Below are 12,952 nucleotides of genomic sequence, written 5' to 3' on the forward strand. Positions count from 1 at the left end.
TTTGCCCACTTCTGCAATACGTTAATATGGGATCCATTTCAATGCTCCTCTTGACAGCCCTTTTGTCCTCTCCGATAGACCAGGACAACCCGGATGCTGCTCAGTTGTTTCCCTGCCGTGTTTCCTGAACTGCACGATGATTCTGTTGACTGTCGAAAGCGGGATTCCACTGACTTATTCCACCATCTGCTTGACCAACTATCCTTCCTCTAACAAAATCGGACAATTTGAGAAAACCTTGAGTTCTAGGCATGTTGTAGCACAAGGTAATTAGTGTGTGGACCATTTTTATTTATATAGTGCTCTGTGAACACAAATTAGTTAGCATAAATCAGTTAAATGCCAAAAAATTAGGTGTCTATTTACTTGTGACCACTCAGTGTATAGTTGAAAAATATGAAATAAATGGATAATACCTTTCTTTACTCTGAACTGACTGCATTATTGATCAGAAAGCTCCAAATCATTTTTCTTAACAGTTGCAACTGTTACCGTTTTCACATCTGTTTTATAATTTTATTGCAGGACTTGAAATGATCCTTACATCCACAAAGCAACAAATCATGGTTTGAACCTTTAAGTGTTGCCAGCAGACCTAACATAAACAGCATGTGACAGTACAGTTCATGTGGCGTGTGCATTTTTTATCTCAAGCTTCTGAAATTTTAGACATTTATTTACTGAAGTTGTGTATACTTTTTACATGTTAACACAGGTTCTCTTCCTCAACCAGTGGCACCTTGGTGGCAGGAATTGTACATAAAAAGTTCAGGATTTATCCAGGTTGAGTGAAACTTATTTTAAGTATGGTAGCACTTAATAGTAGAGATCAACAAGGATTCCAAATAATTCACGTTCTGAAAAACCACTCTATCGAATCCCTAAGTGTAAAACCAACCATTCAAAGTATTGGGTACAATATATTATGCACATATAGATACTAATAACATGCTAAAAAGATTGCTAACATTTCTGGTATAAAACTTCAAAAATTTCTAAAACAGCGACTTTTGCGTCTACTACCTACCTACATAATCTTGTAAGCAGGGCTAACACTATGCATCTCAAACTATTGCTACAAAATTTCTCCAGCTATCTTTTCAATCCAATGGTTGGTGCTACTTATGGATAGACACGTGACAGTTTCTAAAGGTAAAGTATATACTTTATATAGGTATAACATAAGAAGTAAACAAACAAGAGTATTAAAAAGTTATGAATATTAAAATAAAGTAGGGATCCTGCTACAAAAAGTAATGAAACAAGAATTAAAACCAAAATCACAAATTTATAAAATTCAATCCCTACTTTTGCAGCTTTATACACTTATCTGTAGGCCAAAGAATACATGAATATGTACACACAAGCCACTCCCACCCATTTGGCTTTTAAAGCCATTGTATAACTTAACAGCATAGAAACTTGTAAAAAGTGTATTATATTTATCATTTATACAAAAGTTTATGTCAGTAGTCAGTACCACTTTTATTAAAACCACTCGTGTGTTTAATGATCAGTCCTAACAACTGAATTTGTTGTGACTGATTTAATCTATGTCAAGTTGTAGTTGTTTTCGTCATTGATTTAATCTATATCAAGTTGCTGTTGTCGTCGTCAAGGTCTGTCAAACGTCCACTGTGATCATGTCCACAGCAGCTGCACAGGTTGCATGTTGAACATCTTGAAACCTTGTACATGCAGGTAATTGAGAAAATAATGGTGATTGGTGATAACATGCCAAAGAGTAGCAACATTCCAATTATGATCAGCAGAGCTTGGAGCTATCTACTGAAGATCTATTGATCTTTGATCTGAAAAATGGATGCAACAAAATGCAGAGAAGGCTCATGTATCAGACCTGTCAATCGCACATGAAGTACTGTCATTAACTATGTGGTTTCTAATGATGATGACTTAACTCGGTTAATGTTTGTTTGAATTGAAGCTAAACTGTAATAATATCCTATGCTACATCTCTTAGAAGAGTATTAAAAAAATTACGAATTTTAAAATGAAGTAGGGATCATGATATAAAAAGTAATAAATCTGGTTTTGGTTTGGTTTGAATTTCATGCAAAACTACACGAGGGCTATCTGTAACAGCCACCCCTGTAGCCCTTGTTGATGCAAATCCATTTATAAAGCCCAAAGGTGATGTGGTGGCATTCAAAAATAGGTTTGGTGTTTACAAGGACAGTAGCATTAGTAGTAGTTGTCTTCTGTCAGATCAGAATATCAAGAACAAGATCTTTAACCTTAAACAACCAATGAAGAAAGGTTGCATAATTTAAGAGATAATTCCTGTATTCACCATTGCTGGTAAGGTGATGCAGCCACTCTGAAGCTCTGTGTCTATGACAGCTCATAACTCCTAACTGAAATATTTTACCTTCATGTGGATTGCATATTTGGACGCCTCAGATTCCGAACTTTCTGATGGTGAATGTGACACCTCCAAATAACAATTACCTTGTTCCTGGCCCTGCCACCCATACTTCACTCTAGTTGAGAGAGAAATCCTTTTTTAAAAAATATATAACAAAAATTAAAAAGTATAAATAAAAAGACAAGAATTTGTAGTGTTCACTGTATTTTGCTCTCACAAAATTGGATGACCAAAAAATAGTTCATGTAATTTTCAAATATGTATCTTAGAGCACAAAAAATATTGGTTACTAGAGTGTTCTGAACCCTACTATAATTTATGTGGCTTTCTAAGTAAGCTATAAATAAGTGAAAAAATATGTTAATTGTTTGGAGCAAAAGTGTGCTGACTACCCACCAAGACATTTCTATTGATTGAATACTCTCCCAGCTAAAAGCTGAAGAAAAAGAAACCATAGTCAGCTTCATAGAGAGTACAATATGTTCTTCCTAATTGTTATAAACAAGTCCATTAGTCACTTAAAATTGGTTAGCAAAAAATCTTGAAAGTTGGGGGGGGCAGAAAGGTGAGTTTTACAATTTATTGATATTGTAGCAAATAAAGAAGGTAAGAGGTGAACATTTTAGATTCTTCCTTGTACTTATGTATAGTTTGGAGTTCTTATTAATTGAAACTTGAGCAGCCTATTTTGAAGTTGGAAAATTCAGAAGTGGAAAAATTGGAGTTCAGACATATCATTTGACACAGAAAAATTAAGATTGGTAATTTTTTTTAATGTTTTTGGTATTTTTCTTTTAATTGAAATGATAAAACTTAGAAAATTTAAAAAATTGAATAATGAACCGTTTTCTTCCAAAGTTTATTGACAATATATACATAATAAAGTATGCTTTAATTTAATAATTTTGTAATTTTTATGCAGATATCATCAGTATATGTTTTAATTCTTACAGAATTGGCAGTTTAATTTTTGTTTTATGTTTCTTAGGATGGTTATTGGAAATAAGCTTAAAACCATTTTATTAATTAATTTCAGGCCACTCATGCTGTGATTTAAATTCCATAACCTGACTCACTTTTACATTCCTGTTTATTATGTATAGCAGTTCATGCTGTTTTCTATACCTTTGTCCTCTATTTGGTATCATATCACATTGCCTTAAAGTGTAACTCATCTAATTCTGGTCACATTTTTTCAATTTATATTTTATTTTTTAGTTTTGTTCTGCTTATTAATAATTCAATTTTTTCTAGTTTCATGTATAAATTAATACTCTGTTTTTTTCCTTCAGATGACTTGCAGTTTACCTTTTTAATTTTCCTTTCTTTATGTTTTTGATGAAAAATATTTCTTAAACTACAGTTTTTATTTTTGTGCAAGTACTTTTATTTCTATCATATATGAACATCTTTCTGAACGTACTAACTTGCAGTGATATATTTTCATAAAAATACCACTTAACTATAGGAATTGTTTCTTAGTTTAGATCTTGCCAAGTTGTGCCAAAGTAATTAATGGTGACTTCAAAAGCGGTGTTACAGAGATGCTCAGAACGCCCAATCAGCACTTAGGGGAAAAGCTTATAATATCTTTTTTTTTAAACTGTAGGTCAGTTGGACATAGCCAAAGCTTTGCTTTCATTGCCCAGCTGGCTAAAGTTTTTTTTTTTTTTTTTTTGGATGTTACAAACTCAAAAATTATAGGTGGTATACATTATGTTCTTATTTGTCTTTAGTTCAGTACTTCACATTATGCATATGTGTGTTGTACATGTATACAAAATTAAATATGTATATAAAATATAGTAACTAGAAACCAGTTACATATTTGTCATAGTAGTCAGTTGTTATACTCTACTCAACAAAGATGATATTGAGTTCTGTAAGCTTAGATTGTGGTGAATGATGCAATACATTCTTTTTATTGTGCCTGCAGAAGAAACTATGTAAAGAATGTTCAGTGTAATGTATAAAACAGTTGAGTATAAAATTACAGTCTTCCTCTGTGAATAATACAATAGTAACTGTTCAGTGAGTTATTACAGATGACAAGATTTCTGATATGATACCTTACCTCTATATGCATAATTTCTGCTTGCCACTAGCCTTGATGCTTCAACCTAACATCACGTGTCTGCACTGTAACATGCAAATGAGCATGTATCAACACTATCAATAGGAGTGTGGCACACCCTCCTAATGCAGTTGACTTCCTCTGTACTGTATAACCCAATCATCACTTCTATAGTTGGCTCTCGTGCATAAAGACTTCTTTTTTTTTTCACTTGTGAACACTTTAGATACAGGCATTTTTTGTATCTACAAAGACATAACCTGTAGTGGAAAAAATATATTGTTGGATTTTTTTCAACATTTTTTGCACCTGCTGGTTTTGTGGCTTTTTATTTTCACATTATTATTTCATAGGTGTCAATAATCTCCACTTTGCCTTGTGTGGGACAACAAGATATTGCTATTCTAGATTAACAACTAAAATGGCATTAAGTTTGTCTTTATCTATTGGTGGAGTTATGGCTTTTGTGCACTGAGTGGTGGAGTCTTTCATGTGCCCTGGACCTTCTTTTGAATCTGAAACACCTCTGCCTATGTTTCCCATTTGTGATAGAAGGGATTTTACCAGTTTTTTCCCACCACTTACCTTTGACTAATCATATACTCATGCTGTCTTGAATCTACCCAAGCCTTTTTCATACTTTTGGGGCAGGGTTTCTCAGGTGTATTTCTTTCTCTTCTTTACTTTGTAATTCATTCCCCATTTCTTTCTTTACATTTTTTTACTTCCTCTTCAAATATGCAAGTCCATATTCGATTACTCTTAATCCAATTTTGATGCATGCATGCTTTGTTCTACTTCATTTGTTATCGCATATACCTGGGCATAAAATTGGGCTTAGACTCATAAACTCTGGAGTATTTTCTTCAGACTTGCGTGTCAGATCCTCGGTCATTTGTTCGACTTTTTTAGGCATAATTTTTCTCACCTTTATGTTACACTCCCATTTAACATTATTTTTCCTCCATTCACCTACTTTTCATGTTCATCCATCATTCCCCTGAGGATTTTTTGGCAGATACTTTTTCACTTATTTTCTTTAAAGTGGTGTGTTTATCTTTCTAAGCCTTCTCACTTGATATTTGGTTAATCTGTTACTAGAATTTGTGGGGGTGAGATGCCCTTCTTACTCGTATGCTTTTGCCTCCCTTTTGTGATGGATACTTTTGTCTAGCTTCCTTCCTCTGCTAGTGTGATTATACTGGAGTGCTTGTTTCTCTGGAATTGGGACCACATGCCAATGTTTTTCCTTATCCTCACTGGTTTTCTGTCTCTCCTGTGCACCTTCTTTACCCCTTTCTGTCTCCTGTCCTCCTGCTTCATATCCTCTCCCTGTGTCCAGTAGTTTCTTCTCACACCCACTCAGTATTTCATTCATTTAAGGGACATGGAGAGATTAGTTTACTATGCCATATCTTCTCCTTCTCTCACTATGTGGGAGGTTCTCTCTCTTTTGGGAACTTGAGCTTCCATGGAATCCCTTATTCCCTTGAGTTGTGTTCATTTGTGACATCTACAATGGACTCTGTACAATCAATGAAACCTCACTTAGGATCCCTTCAACTTCTCCATTGAACTTCCTTTTTTCCTGCAGGTCAACTTTGCCTGGTGGCTTGACATAATCAACACCTCGGCTGGTGTTTCTCTTCCTCCTCATCTTGATCTTAATCTGTTTACGAATGCATTTCTTACAGGGTGGGGGTATATGTGTATTCTCAGAAGATAGCCAGTCTATGGTCTGTGTCCTTCTAATTGCTCCATTCTGGCTGGTCTAACCGTGATTTTCTCTGTTGAGCCTTTTACAATCATCTTCCGTTCCTCTTTCCTGATCCCTCGTCCTTCAACCTCGTTCCTCCCTCACTCGTCCAGTGATATCCTCATTCTCTCTTCATGCATGGGTTTGGTCTGGTCCCTTGCAAGATGCTATGGATTCTCATCATGTGTTGCCTTCCTTATTTCTCATTCTGTTTGTTCTTCTTCTATACTTGTTTACTAACATAAATGGCAAAGTTTCCATTGTTGGTTTTGGTATCAGAGTTTCTCCCTTTCCAAAACTATTATTCCCCACTTTTCCAGATTTTCCACTTAGCTCTTTGACAATTGTTTGCCCATTTCTACCATTGCTGACTATAAAGATGAACTGTCCAATACTTTTCATTTTATCCCATTTTTATTGTTTCTTCTTCTTCTCTTCTTTCCTTTGTCCTGTTTAGATCCTTTCACCTTCTGTGTCCTACTGGCTTGGAATTTGAATGCTGCCCTACATGCCCTCACACTACCTCCTTTAGAACCTTTAACCTCTTGTTTGTTGTACCATTTTTCCCTTATGACCTAATTTTTACTTCTTTTAGCATACGGATATTGAAGGTCAGATGTGTACACTCTTGATATTTCCTGAATCCTGTGTTATTTTTTATCCTAACTGTACTTTTATCCCTAAGACACCTGCGGAACGAGAAGGAAACACCTTTCTTTCCTTTCCATCCATTGCTCATCTTTATTCTCGGTCCAATCCTGTTCATCTTTTTTGTCCTGAATGGGTTATTCATTGTTATGTGGTCCACACTGCTCCTTTTCATGATTCCCACTCCTGGCTCTTTATCCCATGAAACTCCTCTTCTAGCCAAGATCTCTCTCCTATTAGTCTTACTGGTTGGCTCCATCAACACATTTGGCTGGCTTATACTTTGTTGGATGAAGATTCATGTCTCAAATTCCAAGTTTTCTCTCACCAAATTCATCATCTTTCCCTCTCTCTGGCCGCTCACTTCCATCATATGTTGTAGGAGACTGTGCAGGCTTGCATATGGACTAATCCTCACACTTTCATTGCTCATTAACTTCATCATCTAGCTGTCTCTTTTTCATCTGAATATTGTTTTTCTCCCATTGCCATTCTCCATACCCCTTACTGACACTGAATGGGTTAGTTCTTTTTTCTATATAATTAACTACATTCTACATCTAAGGATCCTGCCATGTGACCATTAGAGTCTGTAATTCTTACTCATGAGATGGGGTGTTTCACAAGACTGCTCACGGTTTACTCACAGTGTATTACTTCATAAATGAAGTCCATTTCAGACCAAACCAACTCGTGGACTATCATGAGTAAAGCAGTGCCAGTTGTAGCTGAATAAACCTGGACTGGCCTGATTTTAAAACTCATGTTTTGTGGTTACCCATTGAACAATCTTAAGGTGCTGCTTTCCTCTGGGCTCCCTAATGCACCCCCCACCCCACCCCTCTGCTAGTGGAGTACAGGAGTCCTTGCCACTCACCAGTTCCTATTTGCTGGGGTGGTGGACCATGGAGGCTTCCTTCTGGGTGTAACCAATTTTACTCAGTAAAGAGTAGAGTGGTGGTGTTCTGTTGGTGAAGACACATGATATTAAGTAGGAGCCTCAAGGCTAGTATCAAGTGAAAATTGTGCATATAGAGAGCAACACAAATCAAGGAAAGCTATTGTGTAAGCAGAGGTAATTATCTATCAGAAATACTATATGTTAACTTTGAATTGTTTTACATCAGTCAAGAAATTTACTTATTTTTATTTTGCCAGCATATAAAAAAACAATCAAAATACCTTCAAGTAATTTTAATATAATTCTGTAAGATTTTGCTTTACAACTGATGCTATCTTTCTGAGCATTGATATAATAAAATTACAGTATTTTCACTTTTATGAATATTTTAAGACAATTCTGAATTTGTGTTTGCATTAGACCTTTAGTTTTCAGTTAATCCTCACCAAATGCATATATTGTAAAAACTAGCTTACAGGTTAATCATAATGCAAGATAAACTCAAACTCTATCAAGCTTTCTCAGCTCACATATTTGTGTTGTTAGTTCTTTTCAGAAGATACACCTCTATAAGAAGCATTCATTATGGCATTAAAAATCTGGTTATGGGTGCTTTGTAATAATTTACAAGATAATCATATGAAAACTTTAACATCTTTTACACTTGTAATAAAGATCTTTTTCTTTTTTTTTGAGAAAGCAAAATCTCATTAAAATTAGACAATTATAAACAAAACATAGGCAATGTTACATACTTCAAATTCATACCTAAGGCCTTACAAAGTGACAAATAGATTAAATGGTGTTTTTGTATTTTTTCTCTCATTCCAGGAAGCTGAAAAACTTGAGCCAAGTGATGACTCTTCAAGTTACTCCTATATTGACTACAGTGAAAAACGTTCCCTTCCAATCTCTGTTCCTGATTATAATTGGGTTGAAAAGGATTCTGATAGATTTGTTGTAGGTGTCTTTTTGTAAAATTCCTCATTGAACTGTTAAAGAAAAAATACTAGGGATTTGTGTCAATTCTATGATCTAATAATGGTTGGAGATGGCTTGAATGGGTAATGAAGAAAAATTTTAATATAAGTTTAGCATAACAGCAAATGTACAATGTTTCGACAAGGTTTTGTTATCATCAGGTACAATGAAACGTTGTACATTTGCTGTTATGTTAAACTTATATTAAAGTTTTTCTTCATTACCCATTCAAGCCGTCTCCAGCCATTATTTGTCTCAAAGTGGGTTCCTCGTCATCGAATTTGAATTCTATGATCTATTAAATATCAAAACCACCTATCAAAATACTACAAAAATGGATCTCAGAGAAGAGATAGAGCTAGTACTGACAACATTGTAGTAAAGGAGTAGAAAACTGCATGTTTCTTACTTACTTAAGAGATTTTTATTGTATTGGAAATAAGTTAACATGCAGGTTAACTATGCTTAGTTTCAGACCAACAAATGTATTTCAAATGTGAGACTTCTTTATGTGGGATATACTTCTTACATAAGCTGAAGCTTGCTTCTGCAAGTGAACTATTTTGATTTAGATCTTCAAGTAGAATTTGGTAACAGCACTGAGATCTTTTTAATTAAGAAGTGTGTATATTCCATTGTGCTTGTTGTTTACTTAACCTGCAATTAATATTCTAATGAAATAATATGTCTGAAGTAGAAATAACATAATACACTTGCTAGGCCCTGAGTGACTTTGTGCTTACAAGATCCTTTTAACACCACAGCTAACAATGTGTGCATTAGTCAACTTGTTAGTTGGAATATTACTCTAATTTTTTAAACTTAAATTGCCCAAAAACTTTTGGGGAACTTTTTAAAACATTTTAATTAGATTTTCTTTGATAAATTCTGAAAAGGTATGTTAGGAATGAACAGTGGAACTATACAGCTAACATAAATCTAATGAGTAGCAGTATACTAATTAGTGCAGATTCAACTTGTTTTCTTTTCTAAAGGTTTCTGTCATCCCTTGCATAGCAGTCTCTATTTTTTCAAAACCTGGTGTTTGTTACTTCAAGCCTTGAATATGAAAAAGTGCAAACAGCTTTAAACTACACTAATTTATAATTACAACTTAGTTATTGTAGATTGTACTTTAACATTATTGATACTTTTTAAAAATTGTTACAAAATGCAGGCAAAATATTTAATTTAGTTTCGATGACGAGGAACCCTCTTTGAGACTAATAATGGCTGGAGACTGCTTGAATGGGTAATGAAGCAAAACTTTAATATAAGTTAACATAACAGCAAGTGTACAACGTTTCGACAAGGTTTTGCGAATATTTATCGGATTATACTCTCCACCTACATCAATGCACCCTCTATTCTGGTACTGTATATAAGCACCTCATTCAAATAATGTTATCGATTTTTCTCGACAAAGCATCACTAACGGGTTTCCCAGTATTACGATCATTTAGAGATATTTTGAACATTATCTGAGTTATATCATTGATTTTCGCATTAATGATAAAAAATATCTGAATGTCAAGACGATTAAGTTATGAATTCCCACAATGATATTTCTGGCATGGAGGCAAATCAGGTCTCTCCTATCCCAATTCTGATATCTAGCATCGCACAACAATCTTGGGGATGGAGACATATATTAACGGATCTGTGGTGTTCTTCCGGGGAGTTCTGAGGCTGCAATTGAGGGCGATCCTTGACATTTTGGAGAGACTTTTAGATTCACTTTTTCCTGTGCCTTCTTTTGGTCTGTTGACTTTTCAGTTCTCCTGTAGGACAGTGGTCTTGCAGCGCTGAGGTCTGGGGTTGAGTTCTCTAGGGTGGACATGGTAGATGGCTCATTGTTGCTTTGCTCTAACAAATTAATCTCCCAACATGCTGCTCAGGTCAACGCTAATCAACACAGTTTTTAAATGACCTATGAAAAACGAAATGGAGGCCACTTTGGAATAAGCTGCCTGTGATATGTTTTCTTCTGTTGGTTCTTCGAGTGGGTGATGTTTTGGGCTTTTTTGCCAGTTGCTTTTGAGCCTGCTTCTTATTTGATGGCTGAAAGGTGTGGAAGCAAATTTTTAGTTTTTCTCTCCATACAAGGATATTGTGGTTCATGCTGAAAGGTTTACTACTTAGTTACATGAAGGGATGGTTATGCCTTATCTGACACGTTGTCTTAACTTCATGATTTTGCCCACGACCGCCAGGTGGAAGCATTTTCCAACTATCAACTAATACATTCTGCTCCTCTAAAATTCAACATTTTGTTGGAAGATTCTCTGGATCACCAACTTCAGTGAGGATCAGCTGGATTCATTGTTAGCAAGCTCAGCTCCAAGAATATGTGGTACCCTTCAACATGGTTCAATTTTTGGCTTCTACGTTTATCCCTGTTGTCATTAGTCTCAAATTTCATCTGCTCCTACAGGTACCCAGAATAAATTCTGTCAATATCCAAGGGTTGCACTGCTCAATCAGACTGCTGCGATGTCAGTGATTATTGTATATCTTCAGGGTCTGGGGGCCTCAGCTCCAAGAATTTTGGGATGTGTGATTTCCTTCAACATGGATCCAGCATCTTTGCAGGTCTTTCAATCAGGATTAGTCATTCAGTTCACATCATCACCATTATTAGTCACCAAACTGTGTTTTTATACCTTTCTGTCATTGGGCCTATGCAGGGAGAAGTTTGGTGTCCAGTCATCAATCTTTCTCATCTCTATCAATGCCTAGATTGTCCAAGGTTCCCAAGTTACTCATTCCCCAATCTGAGTTGATTTATTTTACTAGGTTTGTTGATGTCCATATCTATTGTAGTCAGCTCCTATCTGCACTTTGCTATAATGGTGGAGTTCTACTACTATCTGCATTTGTTGTGCACAAGGGTTAGGAACTGTAGTTCTGGGTTTTTCCTTTCGAACTCCCTTCGGCTTCACATGGTTTCTACTGTATAGTATGAGTTTTTTTCTTGTCACCTCCATTCTCTCATATTGTCCATTCACCATTCCATGGATAACTGGTTACTGGCACCATCTCATCAATTGTCTGCATATCTCATCCTGATTCTTCTTTCAGAAACAACCAAGGCAGGCTTCCTTTTCAGGGCTGAGACATCTATTCTTGCCCCACTTCAATATGTCATTAGTTTGGGTATTTTTAATTTTCATCTTGTCACTCAGTCGGCTCTGCTGTCTCCCATGTGGCTCAATGCTATGGAATAGGACACCACACTCTTACTCACTTCTCCTTCTCCCACTGCACAGATAGTTCTTTCACTTCTAGGAATGTGGACATCACTCGTATTCCTCCTGCCTTTCGGATGAGAGCACAAGAGATCCTTTTAATGGTCTTTATGTGACCAAGAGTTCACACATTCAGGTTTCCTTAATTTTCTTAGTGCGGATCATTCTTCGATCTCAAGGGGTTGTTAAGTCAGGACACTACTACGATATGGGTTTCTTTACCACCACCTTTTTCAGAATTCAGTTTCTTCATAAATGCCTTGGCTTCAGGGATGGGACGCATATACCAACAGTCAGGAATTCCAGGGTTTATGCACACACGACAAGGATACCCTACACTATATTTTAATCCTTCTTGCTCTTCCACAAGCAATGCCTCATTGTCCGAGGAAAATCATCAGGCTTCACTCTTACATGTCCTTTGTGGTGTCTTGTGTTTTTCATTGAGGAGGCATTTGGTCTAGAGCTACTTGTTTTTGACTTTCTTTCTCATGGCCATTTTTATCATATCACCCTACTAGCTTGCCATTTTTTGACAACTGATGCCTGTATAAACAGGTCACTTGACTCAATCCTAACAGATTCTCCCAACAGAATGTAAGCTGCAGTGCAAGGTTCTGTTGGAGTGGCTCTCATTTTGCAGCTGTGACTGATGGGTTGGCCTCTCATTGGATGACCCAACTACTGGCAATTTGGTCTCCAGTCACTCATCTTTGTGCTTTGGCAATAGATGCATTTTGTCAGGACAGAACGGGATTACAACTCTAAGCTTTATTTCCTCCACTTCATATGTTACCCAGGGTGCTAAATGTGATTTGTTCCCACCAATTGTCGGGTTCTGTTCATAGCACCAGATTGGCTGCTACACCTCGTTTCTGCTGCTGCGGTTCCTTCCAACTCTTTCCATTTCTTTTTAGACTCTCTCTGTGGAGGCAGCCATGATCTGATATGGTACATT

General features: G+C 36.1%; 1 protein-coding gene across 3 annotated transcripts in view; it reads left to right on the forward strand.

Moving 5' to 3' along the window:
• LOC106478636 (sorting nexin-27-like) overlaps positions 1-12,952 on the forward strand; it is a 98,492-nt gene that overhangs the window by 12,939 nt on the left and 72,601 nt on the right. For all 3 annotated transcript variants that reach the window (XM_022382263.1, XM_022382262.1, XM_013939192.2), the window contains exon 3: positions 8,597-8,725. In XM_022382263.1, coding sequence (XP_022237971.1) covers positions 8,597-8,725 — 129 coding nt within the window. The remainder of the gene's footprint in view (positions 1-8,596; positions 8,726-12,952) is intronic.

This window comes from Limulus polyphemus, unplaced genomic scaffold (assembly GCF_000517525.1).
Source record: "Limulus polyphemus unplaced genomic scaffold, Limulus_polyphemus-2.1.2 Scaffold235, whole genome shotgun sequence".
NCBI lineage: Eukaryota > Metazoa > Arthropoda > Merostomata > Xiphosura > Limulidae > Limulus > Limulus polyphemus.